Below are 23,105 nucleotides of genomic sequence, written 5' to 3'. Positions count from 1 at the left end.
AATCAGGGGGTTAGCCAAGGAGGCTCTGATAGTCAAGGTAGTGACCAGTTAGAAAAGAAGAGAAATCCAAAAGACAAAGTAATAATCAAAATAAAAATACCTTATAACCCCGTAGTCTTGAATCTTTTCTTAAATGAATAGATATTTTTTTTGGTGTTTTTTCATGTCTAAGAGAAGGATTAAAGGAACAAAGAAAAAAATGAAGAAAGGAAAAAGAAGTGGGTTGGCTTGTTCTATACCGAGAGAGAGAGTTGGCTTGTTCTATACACACAGAGAGAGAGAGAGAGAGAGAGAGAGAGAGAGAGAGAGAGAGAGAGAGAGAGAGAGAGAGAGAGAGAGAGAGAGAGAGAGAGAGAGAGAGAGAGAGAGAGAGGTGAAGTGTGTTCCCCCCATAAAAATTATCGAACCCTTTGAAGAAATGTGTAGGAAGTTTTGTATGAGTGGGAGATAAAAATAGAGATTGATGTGACTTTCCCCAATAACAGGGATAATCTTATAAATCACCAAGGAGTAGGTTTGAGAATATTTCTTCAAATTAGTTTGGAGAAAAACTTTATTCTCAATTTTCCTATATTGCCACAAGACTATAAATAAACCAAGTTGTTCATACAAACTTGAGCTTGGCTTGATAATAAGCTGCTCATGTTTGTTTATTTATAAATAAGCCAAATTTGAGTTTTAGTTCTAGGCCTAATTAATAAATTAGATAAGTTTAAGTTTTTTTTCCTTAATTATTTTTTTTTTTAAAAAATGCTTATGAACAATAAGGCTTTCTACAAAACAAGTTGAGTTTAATCTCGTTTACGGGCTTCATAAATAAATTCATATCTTACTAAGCCTTAATTAATTGAGAGTTGAAACCACTTGTTCAAACTAAAACTAAAGGACTTTTGAGCTTGATATGGTAGTAAGCTTAATGTGATTGGTATGTTGTTTTTGTTTATTTGTTTTTTGAAAGTTTAGCATTGGATATTGTACTTGTGTTGGATCTCGAGTTTGATCTTGGTTTGACTATTGAATCAAGCTGAACTCAATTTTTTGGACTTTTTTACGAGCTCAAGTTTGAATGTATGGTTTGAGCTCGAGTCAAATTTTACTATTTATTTTTTTTAATTTGACAATTAGGGAATGGAGATTTGAATCCTAAATATTTACCAACGAGTTGAATCCTAGATGTCTAGCAGCATTTTACTTTTGTTATCGAGCTTAGCTTGCATATTCACTACCCAACAATGTATTAACCAATAGGACTCAAATAGTGTTATCTAGGGTTGTCCACATACTTGAACAACCTGATCCACCCGATCGAACTGATTCAACCCGAAGGCATGTGAGCAACTTTGAATGATTGTGTTGGTTGACCTCGGGCCAATGTAATTTAAAACCCGAAAATTTGAGTCAAGTGGTGGGTTATGAGTTTTGTCACCTGAAAGGTCCAACACGACTGAAATATAATAGAGCAACATCAAATAAGGTGGGCTTGGGATTTCCTCTTTCATGTCCTCCTCTTAGTTAATGTACTACACTAAGTTACTATATGTCTGTGGGTTCCAGTTAATTCAACTAGTAAAGTTTCTAATGGTTGTATAAGAGATCTAGGGTTCAATCTCTGCTTACACTAAAAATTGATTGGTATCTCGGTCTGATGATAAATAGTTATTATCAGGAGTGGACGTCATAGGTTGAAACTCTCTAAAAAAAAAGTTATTATACGTCTATACCTACAATATGTTTTTTTCTTTTTTTGGAGGATTCTATATCTAAATGGTTTACGGAAAATGAAAATGTAAGCTAATTTATATTATAAGTATCATTATTTTGTGGTCAACTGAAAAACAATTTTTGGTTGACCAATATTTTTAGTTTACCCCAATATTAAGGGTGTGTTTGGATATCATTTATTTGCTGAAAATTGAAACCTGAAAACTTATTACTGAAAACATTGTAGCAAAATAATTTATAAATGTGTGAATAGTGCCGTGGGACCTAAAAATGCATTGGTATGCACGTTTTTGCGTTTTTAGCTGGGTCATGAATAGTGTCGTGGGACCCAACCAAAAACACAAATGCTGGAAACGCACATTGGCTGCTATGCAAACGCACACTAAGGGTATGTTTGGATACTACTTATTTTGCTGAAATTGAAAATTTATTACTGAAAGCATTGTAAATAAAGGCAAAAGTTAGTTGAAATAGTACAGTGGAACCCATGAATAGTATCAAAAAGTATAATGGGACCTATGAATAGTAGCAAAAATAAACGGTATTGAAACGTACCCTAAATGTGAAAAATGTTTTCAAAAAATCAGTCCAACCACAGACAGCCTTCCCTTTATATGCTCATAGGAAGGCTAACATTGGTAGTTCAAAAAAAAAAAGGGTCCACGGAAACCCCAAAAAAAAATTTGGGCTATACAAGAGCTTGTTTTCTGCTGGTCACAGTTTGCTCCCTTTCCTCTCTCGCTCACGCTCTACGGCTCTAGTACTGGTAATATCTCTCTCTCTATTCCCTCTGTAAGCCTCTCTCTTTCTCCCCTCTCTGTCGCTCTCACTCTCATATAGATTAGAGCCCTAATTAATGCTCTCCTCTCTGACAAGGAGTTCTGATTTCTTGTAAATAACATTATGCTGATTTCTTTTGCGAGCTTACTGTTAGTTTTGCTGCAAATTTCTTCTGAGTTTTTGTTTTTGTTTGCTAGCTGAATTTATGATTTTGCTCGAGTGAGAGCTTAGGTTAAATATATGAACAACGTCCTGTCCTTTCCTGTGAAAACTCGTGCTTAGTTTCTCATCATTTTTTTATTTTACTCTCATTTCGGTCAATCTCTCTTTCTTTTTTTTTTTTTTTTTTTTATTGTTAGGTAGACCTCATCTAGGTTTTTATAATTCTTCTCAAATTAAAAAGAATTATTATTTTTTTGTTGCAGAGATAAAGACATTGCAGTTTTGGACCGTGCATCCCAAACACCAACATGCAGGTAATAACTTTCACCGATTGCAATTGCTCCGCAATGCCCTTTTGGAGAGTGTGTTTTAATAATAGTCTTGTAAATTTGGGGAAAGAAGAACAAATATAAGTGAGTTTTTGGGGCTGATTATATATTTATTTATTTATTGTGTCATTATTTGATAATATTTGGAGTTAGCTTAATATATCTGTTGAGGATTCATAGCTGAACTAAGGCTTTATTGTTGTTGTTGTTTTTGTAGCTTGATTTGTGTGTTGAATATCATTGGTAGAAGTTTTAATTTTCCTTCGATAATTGAACTGTGCAGGCCAGTGATAGGTTTAACATCAATTCCCAGCTTGAGCATCTCCAAGCTAAATATGTTGGAACAGGCCATGCTGATTTGAATAGATTGTAAGCCTTCCAATTCTCTCCCTCTCTCTGTCTATCTATCCATCTATCTAACTATATATATATATATATATATATTGGGGTGATGGCAAGTGCCTTCCACCAAAGACGCGGGTTCGAGTTTGGGAATCAGTCTCTCTAAAAAAAAAAAAAATTGGGGGTGAGGTTGCCTACCAATCACCTCTCTTTAGCTTTGATCCCACAAAATTGAGATTTTTGTGCAATAGATATGACCTTTTATATATTTGTAATGTACATTTATTTGTTGTTCTTAATTTTATGTATGTATATGTTTTGGATGTGTAGTGAATGGGCGGTGAACATCCAACGCGATAGCTATGCATCCTACGTTGGGCATTACCCCATACTGGCATACTTTGCTATTGCAGAGAATGAATCAATTGGGAGAGAGCGCTACAACTTCATGCAGGTTCTGTCTAACTCGTTATCATGTTTTGTTTTTTCTAGTTGATAGTTTCTGTTTTTTTAGAATTATCTCTATTGCCATTTCTAAGTGGTGCTTTAAGCTTTAGTTTTGGTACACTTTCTTGGGTGTGGCATTTTTTTCCATTTTGCATTTGTAAGTTTTCTTGAGTCTTTTGCCAACGAGTTATAGCTTAATTGGCACCTCCTCCACTTATAAGTTCTAGGTGGAGGGTGAGGGCATGGGTTCATGACACCCACACTTAGTCTCCTAATGCATAGGATAGGTTATATGTTGAAAGCTCCAATGTCAATGTTTATGTTTGATAGGGGTTATGGAATAATCTTTTTTCCAAAAAGGTTTGGAGGTGGGTATAGAATGGTACATAATGAGTGGTTTTCCTTTTGATGTCATTATTAGATCTTGGATTGAATGTGCCGAGCTCAGTAGTGCGAGCTTGTAACCTGTGCTGGAGCTTAAAGATGATGGAACTGTGGTTTAACTCAGTTATTAAAAAAAAAAAAATCTTGGATTGAATATCATTAATTTTATTTATTTATCAATTTTTTGGTTGATAAATTTTTTAATGCGTGTGAATGTCATTGGTTGTATGTCACAAGTATATTATTTGTGTGACTTGCATTATTATTATTATTATTTTTTTTTTTTGTAAGTAAATTTTATTACTCGTAAATTACATACGCACCCAGTGGGTCTTGAATCTATGACCTCACCCTCCATTTCATTAGCATGAGAGGAGAAGTGCCCTGTTTAGCTATAGCTCATTGGCAGCATTCATCACTAGTTTTGAGAGAATCTATGATGGGCATACCCTAGTTATCTATAATAAAACTCCAATGAAGGGTTTATTACAATTCCGCTTGTAAATGATCTTTTATGGACCTTGATAAAGTTTAAATTGATAGCTTTCATCTCCTCTTGAGTGGTTCCAAGAAGAAATTTAACTTTTGTCCATTCATAGTCTTTTTAAAGTTTTTTTCTATGATAATAAGGTTGTGTGGCTGATTAGGTGTGCTGAGCGATATGAAGTAGTTAGTGGCTCTATGCTTTACAGATTGGGAAGTAAAGGGTTCAGCGTAGTATACAGAACTAAGCAATCAAGAAACATGCTCGTACAATGAGTATAGTTAACAAGAAAATGATCTTGAATGTCTAGACAAGAGAAGATGAATTAGATTTGTATGCATTTGTGAGAAGTTTGAGGAAGTACAGTCAAGTGCATGAGAGATAATGTGGTGCGGACACCACATCTTATGGGATTGGACATCTTATGTGATTGGATTGTTTTAGGTTTTCATATATATATATATATATATATGTATGTATGTATGTATGTATGTGATGGAAACTGGATCAGGTTTGCTCTGATACCAAGTTGATGTTGAACAATATCAAAAAGGAAGATAAAAGGGAAAAATAAACAAAATGTAAATGGTAGACCTTAGAATCAATGCTTAGGGGTTTGCTTGAAATCAGCACCAAGCAGAAAAACTTAGGAATCAGCACCCAGCAATTGGGAAATCTCCAATATAAAATTCCATGCATCAAAGTGTAATTAAAATAAAACCAAATTCGATTCATCAAAGTATAGATAAAACCACCTAGAGCCTTTTTATAGAGCTTCTAGTAATAAAAGATCATGTCCCATCTACAAAGATATGAAATCTAATCCCTATTTGAACCCAAAAAAAAGGGTCGTAAATAGTCCAATCACATAAGATGTCCAATCCCATAAGATGTGGAGTCTATCCTTCAAAAGTAGTTAAACCCCATTATTAATTGTGGACTCTATCCTAATCAGTGAAGTTGACTTCCCAAGGTCACCTAGGTACTACTTGATTTCATTGTATCCAGTTGAATTAGTGAAAATTTTCCTACTTTAACGGGTTAGCCTTTGTTTTATATTGAACATAAAATTGGGGGGATAGACTTATCAAAAAAAAAAATTGTGGGGATAGCTAGTGATCCCCTCACTTTGAATTCTCGAGTCAAACCCTTTAAATGTTAAGGTGTGTAGATATTATTTGTCCCTTTCCTCAGATTCTGGCACTCTTTTTCCTTGGAACTTTGTGTGGTGTTCAAAGATTCCCCCTAGGGTAGCTTTCTTTTCATGGATCTGCTGCCTTAGGAAAGATTCCAACTACTGTTTACTTATGGAACAAAGGTGTTACTATTGTGGATTGGTGCTGCATGTGCAAAAGGAATGGGGAGTCAGTGGATCATCTTCTTCTTCATTGTCCCATAGCTTTTGAATTATGGACCATGGTGTGGAACTTGTTTGGACTTCTATGGGTTATGACACTGAGTGTCTCTGAACTTCTCTTAGCTTGTCAAGGCCACTTTGATAAACATAGAAATATTGTCTTCTGGAGGGTAGTGCTACATTGTGTTATGTGGTGCATTTGGCGAGAACGAAATGCAAGATGTTTTGAGGGAAGTGAATGGTCTATTCTTGAGATTAAATCCCTCCTTTTTCATTCTTTGCTGGACTGGAGTTCTGCTCTTAACTCTCTCCCCTGTTCTTCTCTTTTAGATCTAATTGAGCATTGTAATTTGAGAGTCTGAGTACTACTACCTAAGTTCACCTCCGGAGTACTTGGGTATTCTCATTTTTTTATTAATGAATTTTTGTTACTTATCAACAAAAAACACTTTAAATGTCAAGGATTTAGTCATGTTGCTGCCAAATGCCCCACTAAGGCCCTCCCCATTCATGAACAAAAGAGAGTGATGAGGATGATATAGAAGTAGTCTATGAATCCAACATTGATGAAATCAATGACAAATGAGGAGTGTGAGGGAGACCTTAAACTTGGTTGCATTCAAATGATACCGCCTCACAACAAACCCTCTTAGAGTAGTCTTGAGTGGGCAAAGAGTAAGAATTCCATTTCCCATGCCATTCAACTTGCACATGACAGTTCCATCATTATAGGCACGAGTCCATTTGAAGTAAAGTCTAGGAGGCATTTAGGTACTCTCCCATTTTCACCCCATGGTAGAACACTTGGGTCAATTGAAACATATAAGCATCATGAGGTTAGTAAACAATCTCAAGCAAGTGGTAATGTTTATAAACTGAGGCTAATTTAGATCATATAAAATACCAAGTAGGGGATTATTTCATGATTACAATTAGGCATGAATGGTTTCCCTACTGAGTTGTTAGGCAACTGCAAGCCTATAGTACTAAACCTCTCAAAGTGTTGAAACAAGTTGGACCAAATGTGTATCTTAATGATGATCCAACTAATTGCAAAAATAGCTCCATCTTTAATGTTGGCAATTTAGTTACTTATAAAGGTTCAACAGTTTATCACCTACCCCATGATCTTGTCAAAACTCCTATGACTCATCCAACACCACCGAACATTTTGCCAACTTGTAAAGAAGATATTGATGCTATTTTGGATTACCAGATTATTTCTTGACGCAAGACAACTAGAATAATATGGCTGGGAAAACAAGCAATGGGAAAAATAGGGGATAAAACCTAGGAGTCAGCACCTAGGGTTTCTTGGAGTCTGCACCAAGCGTGGCTAGAATTGGAACCAGTTGTAAAACTAAAGAAAAATTTATCATCAATCTCAAAGCCGTCTTACAAAACTGAAAACTGTGCTTAAATAGAGAATAACGAAATACATAAAAGAAACCGTAATTATTAAATGATTGGGCTTGGTAGGTCTTCAGGCCCAATTATTAGCAGGCTCCATCTATAAGGCCATAGGTTGGGTCTTCTTTTTTTTTTCAAAGCCCATAAGTATGTATAATTGGAGGCCTAAATCTTGTGTCTGCACCAACTCCCCTGAGGTGGGAAAAACTCAACCCCATCGAGTGTAAATCTGGACAGCTCTAGTAGTACTCAAGCAATTTGGGATTGTTGGTGTAGCTCATGACTCATCTCTAGTAATCCATTTACAATCAAAATTTGGTTGCCCTTGTCAATGAACTAGAAAACGGTGATCTCCTCAATCCCTATCAGAAACAATATGTTCATCTAAAATAGCATCAATATGTTCTTTATGTGCATAGGGTAGATTTAAGGGTGCACAGGTAGGGAGAGGGACATCAATAGGATTAGGTAAAGGCTAATTAAAAGGGGTATCAGGGATAACTGTTAGGCCTTTATAGGCAACTGGATCCTCTATATTCAAGTAGAGCTAATGCCATAATCATGGGGAAGGTCAATGAAATATGCATTTGAGCCAACCTATTTCAATACCTTGAACGGTCCAGCACTACAATCTTGCAACTTCTTAACTGTCCCTGAGGGAAACCGTTTAGGTCTAATCCTAATCATGACATATTCTTCTACTTGGAGTTGTACCTAACATCATTGAGTGTCAGCATGAATTTTATATTGAAAATTACTTGCTTGAGTTCCTTTAAGAATCTTGTGATGCAAATCAAGAATATATTGTGCAAATGCTTAACAGACTCAGAAATTCTAAAATGTGGGGACATGGGCAAGAGATCTAAAGGCTTCCTAGGTTTATAACCATGCATAACCTTAAGGGGGCGTTTGGTTCGCCGTGATGCATATTACGGTAATGTGACATCAAGGTGTTTGGTTCACTTGATTTTTTCTAACATTAAGGTAATGTAAGATTACAAAATATATCATATTACCTTAATCTCATCACCTTCTTAAATAGGTGTGATCTCACATTACTTATGGGTGGGATATATTAATTTATTGAATTGACAAAATTAGCCATTAATAAATTGTATTTACAAAATTTCCATGTATATTTTAAAACCCTAATTCCTCTCTCATCTCATAACCTAGCCCCTCTCTTTCTCATCAGATTCAAAACCCTAGCCCCCTCTCTCTCTCTCTCTCTCTCTGCAGTTGGAATCCATGGCCGCCGCTAACCACCATCTCCTCCGTTCTGATTTTCTCTCTCAAACAAAAACACACACGCTCTCATAGGCATAGCATAAGCTCGAACTCTTAGATCGCTCTCTAAATCAATGGTTGATTTGTCGTGATTTTGTTCGTACCATTGCCAAAGGAGCTCGTCGTCGTCCTCCTCCTCTTCACTGAAAGGAATGTTTTTGATGCCAGGGTCCAAAATACTGAAATGGGTGGCTGAAGAGAATTTTCAAAATTTTTGTAGATGTATAATCTGTTTGGTTGGTGAGAAAGTTGGGAAAGTGTAACATACATTTTTTAATGTTTTGTGGTTATTTGTAATTTGTTTGGTTGTTGAGAAGGGGCTGAAAAATGATTAATTTTATTTATTTTTTGTGGATCTAAAGCTGTTTGGTTGGTGAGAAAGGAAAATAAATTTTTTTTTTCTATGGATGAGTTGTTTGGTTAGTAAGAAAGTAGTGAGAAGGTAGAGGAAAATGAAATAGAAATTTGTTTAGTTATTTTGTGACATTTAATTAAAAAATAAAATTTTGTTTAGTTTTGTCAAAAGGATATTTTTGGAAATTTAAAAGTAAAAATTGTAATGATCCAGTGAATGTTAGAAGCCTAATAAACGCAGTAAAATTATATTATTGTGATGAGCTTACATGAATCTAACATCACAATAATGTTACATTACAGTAATGTAACATAATGTGAACCTATCAAAAAAAAAAAAAAAGTAATGTAACATAATGTTAATCAAACGGCCCCTAAATGGATTGTCGCCTATAGATCTATTGACAGAGCTATTATATGCAAGTTGGTGCAGACACAAGATGTAGAAGACTGCTCAACCAATGCCCCTATGGATGGAGCCTGGTAATAATTGGGCTTGAAGACCTATTAAGCCTACTCATAATAATTAGGGTTTCTTTTATGTATTTTGTTATTCTCTATTTGTGCACAGTTTTCAGTTTTGTAAGACAGCTTTGAGAAAGACAATAAACTTTTTTTAAGTTTCATGACTGGTGACGACTCTAGCCAAGCTTGGTGCTGATTCCTAGCAACCCTAGGTGTTAATTCCTAGGTTTTATTCCCTATTTTTCCTCTTGCTTATTTTCCCGGAAATATTGTTTTGGTTGCCCTGAGTTAGATTTGGTATCAAAGACAACTTTTGGTTCATTTGAAGCAATCCCATAGGTCACAAACAAAACAAAATTCCTTACTGCCGTCGTTTTCAATCTGTATTCCTAAGCCAAATAAGAATCACCACAGCCTGAACCCCATCCGCTGTCACCACCTTCAACAGACCCCAGTACTAGAGGATCCCAGGCCTGTGACAAATCCGCCAGACACAAGGACCAGTTCATTCCCCTGGGAAATCACAGGGGTTTGGTTTTCTCTCTCTGTATTTTTGGTGGACTAAATTATTTCATTTAAAAAACATCTCTAGTTTATATTTATTTACTATGGATTTAAATCTTCAGCATTCTAGGGCTCATAGTTGAACTTGAAAGTGAATCGTACAACTTCATTATAGGAATTTCTCATGATGGCTAAATTTGAGTTTTGGGGGTTGGTTTTGAAGGGTTAAAAAAGGTAGGGGAAATCTTTGTATTTCTATGGATTTGTGGTTTTAACGAGGCTAGACCTCTTAACTTGAATTTAGGAACTAATAGATCTTAACTAATAAACCTGGTTAAAAGGTCAAATATCAAGCCAAACGTGACTCTTGCCACAGTAATATGAGTCCTACAACCAACATCTACCAAATACTAAATGACGTAAATTTCCTTGTCTCTATAAACTTAATTGCAAGACCAACAGCCGTGGCCTTTGTTAGTGGTATATCTGTTTTCCAATTGGTTAACAAGACCCATCAAACTAAGCGCAAGGCAAGAATGTGAAGGTGGTATCAGCTTCTTCAGATCAGGAAATGATTCTCTCTAGTATAGTGATGTTTTAACCAAAGCATCATATATGCCATTTCCCTTCAAAACTGAGATTCATTACCTTCCTTTTCCTTTTTTCTTTTTGACAAGTGGTTCCTTTTCTCTTTTATATTCATAAAGTGATTGTAGCTGAAATGAGAATGTTAAGATGGATAAGTGGAAATACAAGGAAATATAGGATTTAAAATGAGGAAATTCCCTTTAAAATAGGGATAGTCTCTATTGATGAAAAGATGAAGGAGAGCCGCTTAAGATTGTTTAGTCATGTTAAGAGGAGGGTGACTAATGCACGGGTAAGAAAGAGTGAGTTAATCGAAGTTGAGGGAATGAAAAAAGGTAGAGGAAAGCCAAAAATCACATTAGCAAAAGTAATAAAAAGACGCTTCAATTAAGGAAGTAATAAAGAGTATGACTTTAGATATAATAGAATAGAAGAAAAGAATACATGTGGCATCCTAACTAATCTGTTAAGGATCCATAGCCAACCTAAAATTTTGGGATTAAGTCTTTGTTGTTGTTTGTTTGGTTCCTTTCCTCTTTCAGCAACTTTTTTTTGGCTGTTTCTGAACTTCATATGCAGATCATGTGGTTATTACTTATATTCTCTTTACATATTTCTTAATAGAATCATAGATGATATTTATCAAAAAAAAAAATCTTAAGTTCCATCATTGCTTTTGGAAATTGGTTATTATTATGCCTTCTATATGAATAACCTATTAAATCTGGATTTGCAGTGTCATTTGTGGCCTAGTTGAGAAGCCATATCTTTTATTTGGTTGTGTACTAGTCTCTTATATCTGAATCATTATTGCCTACTAGATGCTATTTCATCAATCGTCTGAACAAATTTTGTATTTCCCAATGTATTTGTGTTGAAGTTGGTATCCATTATCATCTTGGCTTGAGGCTGGAGCTGATGATTTGAGTATTTACGTTATGCTTATTTGAAAAGATGGATATGTTATAGACATGGCCCTAATTTTCCTTTAGATGATCTGCAATTTTTTGGACCAATGATGGTTATTTTGTGGTATTTGTCTAATAAAATGATATTGGATAATGGTGGAGTGATTTTTAAAGCTTATTGATAGATCATCTAATGCCTTTATTTTTTTGGTTGCAGAAAATGCTTTTGCCTTGTGGTCTCCCTCCTGAAAGAGAAGACGATTGAGAATTGCCATTTGGACCATAGTCTGAAACATTTCACTGCCTTTTCGGGCTTAGTTCCCGAATTTGTGATATGCATGCGTTTTCGTGTTTGCAGGAACAATTAATTGTATTTGAGACCGATGGACAGAGTACTTAGACTATAGTCTCATCTAGCTTGTGTGTCTGGGCTTGGAAGTTATATAACCCTTTGCTATAATTGTGAAGCTTATATATATAACTTTTAATGTCTGTATTTTGTTATGGATTTATCTAATTTATAACCTTCGCTTGAATTGCAATGAGAGGACCATTTCTCTCCTTGAATGGAAAGAAGCTTGTACTTAAATCACAGTGCTGGACACATCTAAATTTTCAATGCTTTATGATCACCCCCTTTAAAATGATGTTAAACCTATACCCTGAGTCAAATTATTGTGGAAGAGATTTACCTATCAAAAAAAAAAAAAAATATTGTGGAAGAGACCTGATTCGAGTTCATATCACACCCTCCATAGAAAATTTGCACTGTAATGTATGCACTTATCAGCCTGTGATATAGTTGAGGTCATACAGCTGAAAATAACATAGAAATTAGAAAAATAAATTTAGGGACACCCCATATTTCACATGTTGAAGTGGTAGTCGACACTTTTTTGCCTAAATAGGTCCAAAAGCCAACATTATATAAGCATGAATAGTGTTCTTATAAATTGTGCACGCTGAAACCCTAAGGCTAGGGTTTTATCTTGTTCACTTGGGCCTGCCTAAATGGCCCAAATTCCAACATGATTGGTATTGCTTACTGTTTCTTCTCTGCATTCATAGATTGTCAAACCTGTTTCTATGGTACAGGATGGTTTTTGTCCTTTTCATTGGCTGTATGATTGCCTAGTTTACTGGAAATTCTTATAAAACTTCCCTTTGCGTCAGGTTATCATTTGAAAGTGGTGTCAATACCCGGTACATTGCTTTCAAAAAAAAAAAAAAAATCCCCGGTACATTATTATTATACTTAAAAGGATTTAAAGATGGCCACCTTGAGTCATTGTCTAGCAAAAATACTATGAATGATTCCTTTCATTTCAAACTAATAAAAATCTATATAAAAGATTAGTATGTTATTACATGGAAAGAACTTGTGTGATCACTAAAGCCCAACCAAAGACTAGCATGGAAAGGCAGAGCCTTGGGCTTGTCCTATCCAATATGCAGCTACTAAGGTGCAATTTAAATTATTGTCCATGACCAAAGGGGTAATTAAACAGAAGACAAATGGGTCCTATGATTGGTCCACATGCCCCAATTTTACAAAGTTTAGGTCAAATCAATTACCAACCATTTCATTTATCTCAAGGTATACTCTACTGAAAGCTACGTTTCATACCGTGAGATGCAAAGCTGCGAACATTACCGACTTGACAAAGTTTCCTTGGATTTTTCTAGCTTATATTATATTATATATATATATATATATTTTTTTTTTTTTTTTTCACTCACTATGCATTTTATGACTTTATTGGAGAACCTCATCATTAATTTTAACCCTTTTTAGAGAAGAGATAGATAAAAAGAGACGGTGCACGTTTGTTACAACAATGATAGTGAGAGACAAGAGGTGGCACCTTTATTACCGTTTTCCCCTATTTTTTTAATACAAAATCCCATGTTACTACTTTTTCAATAACTTAATTATATATATATATATATATATGACATATGAGTGTGATTTCATTTACTTTTTGGAAAATTTATTTTCTCATTTACTTTCAAATTCACATTAAACTAATGAGGAGAATAATTGTCTCTCAATCCCTACCACTATAGACATTAAAGAGGGTAGAAATTGTTCTCACAAGCATTTATTCAAATCCTCAAAAAGTTCCATCACGAATTTACTCCCTCCCTTTCCTCCTTCCTTTATGTTCACTAGTATTCTACTTAAGTACTTTGCCACCTATGGCCGAGAATTTAAGTCATTTCAGAGTGGGGACAAATATGACATGATGGCTTCGATTGAAAAATTTTGAGTTCAAAATCCAATTAATGTTCTATTTGATCTTAAGCTTTTTAAATAAGGATGATCGATAGAATGTATAATTTTCTCAATTATAACATGAGCTAGCCTCAAGTAATGATATTATGACACACATCTAATCTAGGAACAATGCCATGAGCCTTTGTTTTGAACTAATGATATGAATTAAAAAACATTATGATTTTTTAAATAAAAAATAATTTAAATGATAAGAGCATTGTAAATCAATAGTATTGTCCAAATTTTCTATAAAAAGATTCCCCCATTCCACTCGTTGTAAGAAAAAAGAAGAAGAATGATTTAAATGTTACAATTTTTTCATAAATTATAAAGTCTCAGTTACAAAATGAGAATAGCATTCATTGGCTCAACTCACCCAAAGTTATTATGCTGACCAAAAGCTCTATGAGATATTGGTTTCCTCAAGGTTCGTTCTTAGATGTTGCTATGGGCTACTGACCTTCCACACTTGGAGTGTAGCGTCATAGCGTGACATTTTCTTCAAGATCTTCAATGGAGGATCAACAACAATCGAATCACTCAAAATTTGACAGGACAAGTGGTTGCCATATCCAATCACAAATAGAGTTGATGATGTGTGAAAATCGTCAGTGAGTCGTAGGCTCTAAGTCACTTCAATGGGTACTTGTAAATAAGAACGAAGGACCAAACAGAAGGCACCGGCTAAAAACCCTCCGAAGGTCAAGTTAGCGAATGAGAAATTTCTATCAACTCTTTTGTGAAAGAGTTAGGGATTTTCTGCGTACCTGGGGAAAGAGGAAGTCCGGTGCTTATATAGTGGTGAGTGGTAAATCGAGATCCCTTAGAAGTGGGGATCTTTCCTTGCAGAGAGTATTTGGTATTAGGGTTTTCATGATTCTAGGATGTCTTTCCATATGTGAGCACGATAAGGCCTTGGTACGTGATGCGCAAGATATTTTCATATATGAGTATTCGTGGGGACCACACATGGCCACGTGGTATCCGTCAGCTTCCCTGTCGCGTCGGTCTTATGGTCAACCGTCGCCTCCATTTTTCCCGTTGGTACGTTACGTATCCATCGACCTTGGTGGCGTCATGTCTTAAAGGTGTCGTTGGTTTATCAAGGATCCTCCGTCATCTTTTAGTGAAGTAGACGACCCTGCAGAAGTCGTCCAGCCTCCTTACCTTCTGCTTATAAGTCAATTTATCTGTAGAAAACACCCCCATCAACTGCCCTCTACTCCATGTCTCCGTTAGTCTTAGTTGACGGGCTGTGGAGTATTGTAAGCATTAATTATAGCTTTTTTGAAAAGGGCGTCATTAAATGTCCTTATGTAGTCTTGATTTAAATGCTCGGTGACATGTGGCACTACCTTTTGAGAGCTTTGTGAAACCTAGAGCTGTCATACCGTCATTCAAATTGCCCGTCGCTTGAGACCCGTTGCCTTTCGAGGAAACCTTCGCCCCGATCTGTCGTTTGTTTCTTCCAATAAGTTCCCTTTTCTTTGTTTTTAATTTCTACCTTTTGGTCAGTCATCTTTTGTCTTTAGAGACTCGTCAAATAAGCTCTTTGAAAACCTTCATCGCTTGTAGGTGGATAGATGTCAAATAGAGAAGCGACGAGTAAACTATCGTTGTCAGTCTGTGAGGGTGCGGGCTACAACGAGGTCTATTCGTCAAGGAGTGAGCCCGAGGAAGATTTCCCTCGGTCCCTAGAAAGGGAACTGTTTGCCCATTCCCCTAATGATGAAGATGAGGATGAGGATGAGGATGATGAGGGAGATGAGCATGAGGAGGAAGATGAGGAAAATGACTAGGGAGATGAGCATGAGGAGGGAAAGGAGGAAGATGAGGGTGCCCAGTTTGAAGGAGGAGAGGCGATAGATCAGGTGGACAGGGGCACTCGACCTTTTATTCTCCCTTTAATATGGACAGTCAATGATTTTTACCCGAAGATGTTGAGTAAGGTCTTCAACACCCTTCAGGATTGTTACCAAATCCCTGAAAGCATTCCCCTCAGTTTACTCGAAAAGTTTGAGAAATGCTATTCTAGAAGGACTGCGGACGTCGGCATGTATGATGCTACATTCGCCACAGGGCTGAGGCTGTCGCTAACGGATTTATATCGTTAGCTTGCCAATTATTTAGGATTGTTCGTCAACCAGATCGCTCCCAATGCATGGAGAATATTTATTGGAGCTGAAGTGATTTGGGGTCAGCTTAGTGGTGGGAACTGTCAACTTACCCTCAACGAGTTCTTTTACTACTACAAGCCCTAGCATATCTCTTTGTCTCAAGGCGTCTACCATTTTTTAGCGAGAAAGATGTCACTTAGGCTAGTGTCAAATATGCTCGACTCCAACAAAAATTGGAAAAATCATTATTTCTTCATCCAAGGGACGGATTGGGTTTGTAGGCCTGAGGAGTGGGATACCATGCCAAATGGTTTTAATAATACTTTAGGGATTGTAAAGGAGTCAGGTGGGCCGTCAGTTTTTACCTTTCCAATCTATCTACTTTGTCATGCCTCTAACGTTTTTTTTTTTTTTTTTTTTTTTTTTTTTTTTTTTTTTTTTTCAGCCCAAGTACATCCATATATTACTGACGAATAGGAGGCCTTCATCCGTCGCGTATTGGAGATTCCTCTTGAACGAAGGAAGTGGAAGGATCTCGTCACCCTTGATACCTTTCCCGCGTTTTGTGGTGGCCTCGAACTGATGCCAGTAGCTCGACGACTACACGCCTTCTCCCGTCGATGTAAGTTCTAAACTTACCATCTTAAACCATCTGTTTTCTTTCTAACGTCTACTCCCCCTTTTACAGAAATGGAAGCAGGTAGACAAAAAGCGTTGGTGAGGAAGTTCGCGCGGCGCGTAAGCAGTAGGGTGGTGCCTTAGCGTCGGCCTCCAAGGTCGTCACTAAAGGAACGCTCAAGGGAGAACGACGATTAAGATGACCGTCCACCTAAGAAGGGGACGGGCCCTTCCATTGGTGGTAAGCAACTGAAGTCCCCGTCGCCCCCCAAGCCTTCTGGCCACGGAGTTGGGAAGGGTCTGATGACAAGAAAGGGCCTCGTCACCCCTAGTGCCATCCACCGATTGATTACCCATAAAGACTATACCGTCGAGATGGTCGATTCGATCATCAAGGAGACGAACCTAGATCCCTACGCTGAAAAAAACCTTAAAGAACTTGGGGGCTTTCGGATTTTACGACCTATCCAGGGTAAGTTTTTGTTATTTAGGATATTGTTTATGAGATTATGCGTTATTTTCCTGACGGTCATCTTACTTTAAGCGTTGGTGCAGATGAGGGCACTCCAGGACCGATGCATGGCTAACGAGGGAGTGATCCGACGGTTTCGCAAGCGTCAGGAGATTGAAAATAAGGAGCGGGACCAATATAAGGAGGCCGTTCATATACTCAACAAGGAGCTGATGGACATTTAAGCCAAGATGAATAAGGAGTCCCGTCTGAGGGAGGAGGCAGAAAAAGCAAAGACTAATTTGTCGACGGAGTTGGTTGCCCTCCGTAAGCAGATGGACAAGGCCAAGGCTGACGCCGTGGTGGAGTTTCGAGTTTCTCAACCCTTCTACGACACGCATGGTGCCTATTACGATGACAAGTTTGACGACTACCTGAAGTAGGTGGGAACTACTTATCCTGATCTCAACTTGACCTAAATTGTATTAGATGACACCGTGCCGCCGACTCTTGGGGGAGATGGCTCTGTCAGTGACAAGTTCGACGATTTTGCTCACACGGTTGAACAAGAAGTAGGGGATGGCGGCGTGGTTATTGCTCAGCTCATCCTTGAGGGCCGCGTTGCTCCCGCAGTCTCGTCAGCTGTGGTCCCGTCAACAGAGGATGGTCCAAACATCGTGAACCCGACTATCTCGGATGCTCCCCCATCTTAATTTCCTTTTTTAAATTGTATCTAAGCACCATACTTTATATTACTGTTCATACAATAGTGAATGCCCCTTCGATTTTTGGGCTTTGATGTAAAACATTTTACCCCCATGGGTTTTTATCTACTTTTTTTTTTATTATTATTTTTTTTTACATCTGTTGCTTGCACTTGGTTTTATTTGTTGGTTGATTGGGAATATGCCTTTGTCATATGTGTATTACCAATATTGGGAATATGCCTTCGTCACATGTGTATTATCAATATTTCGCTTCATCTGTCCATCCTATAAGACTTAGGATAATATTTGAGGACCAGGTACCTGTCGGTATCCATGGTCGTCTGTCCACCCCATAGGTAGGATTTAGGATAATTTTTTGAGGACCAGGTACCTATTGGTATCCGTGGTCGTCCGTCCACCTTGTAGGTAGACTTGGTAAAATTTGTAAGACTAGGTACCCGTCGGTATCGTTGGTCATCCGTCCACCCTGTAGGTAGGTCTTTATAAAATTCGTAAGACCAGGTACTTGTTGGTATCCTTTGTCATCCGTCCACACCGTAGGTAGGACTTTATAAAATTCGTAAGACTAGGTACTCGTCAATATCCTTGGTCATCCTTCTATCCCATAGGTAGGACTTAATAAAATTCTAAGACTAGGTACCCGTTGGTATCATTGGTCATTCGTCCACCCCCTAGGTAGGACTTAATAAAATTCGTAAGACTAGGTACCCGTCGGTATCCTTAGTCATTCGTCCACCCTGTAGGTAGGACTTGGTAATATTCACAAGACCAGGTACTCGTCGGTATCCTTGGTCATCCATCCACCCTGTAGGTAGGACTTGGTAATATTCACAAAACCAATACCCGTTGGTATCCTTGGTCATCCATTCACCTCGTACGTAGGACTTAGTGTGGTTTAGGTGGTCCATTGAAGGGTAAAAAGTAAAGCAACGTTTCCGATAATGCATCCCAGTCTTATTAAAGATAGAGAGAGCTAAAAAAGAAACTTGACATCCTTAAAGTCTTTGACATTCAACCTTTGCTATAAAAAATGGAAAAATGAAAAGAAAGCGATAAAATAAACTACATCTGACTATTACTGGTAATACTTCCTCAAGTGCTTGGTGTTCCATGGGTGATGGAGTCTTTGTCCGTCGAGGGTTTCCAAGTAGTAAGTCCCCTTCCTATGGCAGTTGACGATCTTGTAGGGTTTCTCCCAATTAGGGCCCAGCTTACCCTGTGAGGGATCTCTAGTGGCCATTGTCACCTTCCTTAAGACCAGGTCCCCGATCTGAAGTGACAAGGCCTAACCTTTGTGTTGCAGTGCTTTGCCATAAGGTCCTGATAATGAGTCATCCTCTATTCTGCCATCGCTCTGACTTCATCAAGAAGATCTAATTTTAGGCGCATCCCTTCTTCATTGCTTCCTTCATCATGGTGGGACACTCAATAACTGGTTAGTCCTACTTCTGTTGGGATGACGGCTTCGTGTTCGTATGCGAGGCAGAAAGGTGTCTATTTTGTAGGTGTGCGGGTCGCTATCCTATACGCCCACAAGACTCTTAGTAACTCATCTAGCCATATGCCCTTTACCCCATAAAGTAGAGTCTTAATCATTTTAAGCAGGGATTTGTTTGTGACTTCAACTTGCCCGTTGGCTTGGGGGTGAGCGAGAGAGGAGTAATGGTTCTTGATCCTTAACTGTTGGCAGAAATCTTTGAATGCATCATTGTCGAATTGCTTTCCGTTGTCGAATACGAGGACCCTGGGGATTCCGAAGTGACAAATGATGTTTTTCTAAACAAAGCTCCGGACATTCTTCTCCGTGATAGTGGCTAATGGTTTGGTCTTGACCCATTTGGTGAAGTAGTCGATCCCCACAATAAGGAACTTAAGTTGCCGCACGACCATGGAAAAAGGACCTACTATGTCCAATCCCCACTAGGCGAATGGCTACGGGGCCCTCATTGGCATGAGTCCTTCTGTCGGCTGTCGTATGACGTTGCTGAAGTGTTGGCACCTATCGCACGCCTTCACATAGGACTGGACATCTTTCTACATAGTAGGGTAATAGTATCCAGCCCGTATCAGCTTGTGCATGAGTGAGCATGTCCCCAAGTGGTTTTCGCATACCCCTTTGTGTACATCTCTTATGACATAGTTCGCTTCGCTGAGGGTCAGGTGCCTCAAATATGGATGTGAGAAGTCGCTTTTGTAAAGGACATCTCCCATCATGATGAAACATGATAATTGTACCTTCAGCCTACAGGAAGCGTTACGATCTTCTGGTAATGTCCTATCCTTAAGGTAGGATATGATTGGCGTCATCCAGTCAACTCCTAGGGGGATGACCTATACTTCCACTTTGTCAATTGTAGGAGAATATTGGATGAAAGATAATACCTGATCGAGGACGTCCGTATACTCGACGGATGCTGTTTTGGCCAAACAGTCTGCCTGTTCGTTCTCTTTTCTTGGGATTTGCATGAACTTAATCGAGAATCCTTGCCCATTTTACTTCTGACCATGCTCAAGTATTATTTCATCCGGTCCCCTTTTACCTCGTAGTCACCATTAATGTGCCCGACCACAACTTGTAAATCGCAATGTGTGATAGCTAACATAGCTCTTGTTGCTTTAGCTAAGTTAAGGCCCGAGAGGACTACTTTGTATTCGGCCTCATTGTTGTTCATTGAGAACTAGAGGCGGACCGCACATTCTATTGTATCTCCCTCCGGTGACCGTAGCAGGACCCCAACTCCTCCGGCCTGTTGGTTAGACAAACCGTTTGTCCATGTCGTCCACGCCATCGATTTCTCCTCTTCGTCTTCACCTGTTGTGAACTTGGCAATGAAATCAGCTAAAGCCTTTGCTTTGATTGTGGTCCTTGGTCAGTATCAAACATAGAACTCGTCGAACTCAATCGCCCATAGAACCAATAGTCCTGCTGCTTCCAAGTTGGTCATCATTTTTCGCAGCGGCTTGTCTATTTAGACCACTATAGTGTGTGCTTGGAAGTATAGCCTGAGTTTCCGAGCAGTAGTGATCAATGTGAAAGTCAGCTTCTCCATTAGGGGATACCTCCCCTCAGCTCCTTGAAATGCCTGGCTGGTGTAGTACACGAGTAGCTGCACTTGGTCTTCCTCCCGTTTAAGAGCGGAACTAACAGTCGTTGGGGATACAGCTAAGTAAAGAGAGATCTCTTCACCAGGTTTGGACGGACTAAGTAGTGGTGGGGACGCGAGGTATGCCTTCAGTTCCTTGAATGCCCCTTGGCCCTTGTCGGTCCAATCGAAAGCCTTCCTTAGCACCTTGAAGAATGGTAGACACTTATCCGTTGCCCTAGATACAAAACAATTAAGGGCCGCAACCCTGTCGTTCAGGCTTTGCACTTCCTTGATGTTCTTCGGAGGGGTCATTTCCATTATAGCTCGAACTTTGTCGAGATTGGCTTCACGCAGTGTTACAATACCATGAAGCCCAAGAATTTTCCAGACGCTACACCGAAGACACACTTACGAGGGTTGAGCTTCATGTCCTAGAGGTGAAGGGTATCGAATGTCTCCCGGAGATCGTCTAAGTGGCTAACTTCTCGTGCACTTTTCACAAGCATATCGTTTATGTATACTTCCACGATTCGCCCAATCTGTTAGGCAAACATCTTGTTTACAAGCCTTTGGTATGTTGCCCTTGCATTCTTCAATCCGAACGGCATGACTTTGTAGCAGAAGAGTCCTTAACTTGTGACAAATGAAGTTTTCTCCTAATCTGCTTTGTCCAACCTGATTTGGTTATACCCCAAGAAGGTGTCCATGAAACTTAATAGCTGATGACTAGTCATAGAGTCCACAAGGACGTCGATGCGCGAGAGCGGATAGCTGTCTTTTGGGCAAGTCTTATTTAGGTCAGTGAAGTCTACGCACATCCTCTACTTGCCGTTCGCTTTTTTTACCATGACCACGTTGGCCAACCATTTAGGGTAGTAGACTTCTTTGATGAAATCTACCTCCAGCAGCTTGCATACCTCTTTGGCTATGGTTTTGTCCATTTCTTGGGTGAAAACCCTTTTCTTCTACCAGATTGGGGGGAAGCATGGGCGTATGTTGAGCTTATGTACCATGGTACCAGGGCTAATCCCTAGCATATCTTCATGGCTCAAGGCGAAGACGTCTTGATTGCTCTTTAGAAAAAGGGCAAGCTCTTTGCGAACTATAGGGTTGGCTTGTGTGCCGATACGAGTAGTTCGATAAAGGGTATCATCATCTAAGGAGATCTCTTCTAGATCCTCCGTTGGTTCTATAGTGACCTTTCTTTCTTTGATGTTCAAGGCTTGCAAATGATCGTCCATCTTAAGCATGGCTATGTAGCATTCATAGGCGGCCATTTGGTCTTCTCGCGCTTCTCCTATCCCGTACTACGTTGGAAACTTTACCAGAAAGTGGTATGTTGATGTGGCTGCCTGCCATGCATTAACCGTGGGATGACCAATGATGGCATTGTATGCAGAGGAGTAATCAACGACAAGGAAATTGACCTCCTCAGTAAGCTGCTGAGGGTATGTCTCGTTGGTTACTGGCAAAGTAATGGTTCTGACGAGAAAGACTTTGGTGCCACCGAATCCTACCAACAGCACATCGGAGGGTTGGAGACGCTCTCAGTTGATCTTCATCTGCTGAAACGTAAGGTAGTAGAGTATATCTGCTGAGCTCCCATTATCCACTAGTACCTGTTGGGTATTGAAGTTTGCGATAGACAAGCTAATGACCAGGGTGTTGTCATGAGGGTGGTGTAGTTGTCAAACATCTTTCTCTGTGAAGTTGATGGCAGGGTTGTCTACCCTCGTAGCTTTTGGGGGTCGTTCAAAAATCTAGACGCTCTGCACTATACGTAAATAAGTCTTCCTAGTCTTCATGGATGACCCCACCATAGTGTTTCCTCCTACAATTACTCTGAACTCGCCGAGTGGGGCTCTAGGCCTTTCTTTGGCCCATCAGTTGGGTTTGGAGTCCCTTGGCAGGTTTTAACCGCCCCTCATGAATCGTTGTAACTTTCCTTGTTTGATGAGGGCCTCGATCTGCTGTTTGAGGTCGTAACACTCAGAGGTGTCATGTCCATGGTCTCGGTGAAAGCAACAGTACTTGTTCCAGGGCCTCTTGCTTGGATCGCCTTTCAACTTGTCCAGCCATGTCAATGCTGCGTCGTCCCTTATCTGCAAAAGGACTTAATCCAGTGGGCTATTCGAGGGGTTGGCATTTGTCATCCTTCTTGGCTGGGGTTTTGATCTCCTTTCGTCCCCTCGATCACTCGTTTGAGACAACTTCCTTCCTCTGTCCGGACGATGGTTGTCTTACCTTTGTCTCTTATTCAGCCCGTCCCCCAGGCTATCATCGCATCTTGGCGTTCATGTATTT

The 23,105-nt window shown here is 38.9% G+C and overlaps 1 protein-coding gene across 1 annotated transcript; it reads left to right on the top strand.

Moving 5' to 3' along the window:
* Positions 1-2,330: 2,330 nt before the first annotated feature.
* LOC126688621 (uncharacterized protein At4g14342) lies at positions 2,331-12,112 on the top strand. The gene is made up of 5 exons (XM_050383383.1): positions 2,331-2,488; positions 2,928-2,978; positions 3,277-3,362; positions 3,666-3,789; positions 11,741-12,112. The coding sequence occupies exons 2-5, from the start codon at positions 2,973-2,975 to the stop codon at positions 11,786-11,788; spliced, it is 264 nt and encodes an 87-aa protein (XP_050239340.1). The 5' UTR covers positions 2,331-2,488; positions 2,928-2,972; the 3' UTR covers positions 11,789-12,112.
* The last annotated feature ends 10,993 nt before the right edge of the window (positions 12,113-23,105 follow it).

This window comes from Quercus robur, chromosome 6, assembly GCF_932294415.1.
Source record: "Quercus robur chromosome 6, dhQueRobu3.1, whole genome shotgun sequence".
NCBI classification, from domain to species: Eukaryota; Viridiplantae; Streptophyta; class Magnoliopsida; order Fagales; family Fagaceae; genus Quercus; species Quercus robur.
The sequence above is the reverse complement of the archived record's forward strand: the minus strand, read 5'-3'. Positions and strand labels throughout refer to the sequence as shown.

Bases quoted from the DNA above. Each gene is read 5' to 3' on its own strand.
- LOC126688621 (XM_050383383.1), top strand. The intron at 3,363-3,665 runs GTAAGCCTTCCA...TTGGATGTGTAG, and splicing joins CATGCTGATTTGAATAGATT to TGAATGGGCGGTGAACATCC. The intron at 3,790-11,740 runs GTTCTGTCTAAC...TTTTGGTTGCAG, and splicing joins AGCGCTACAACTTCATGCAG to AAAATGCTTTTGCCTTGTGG.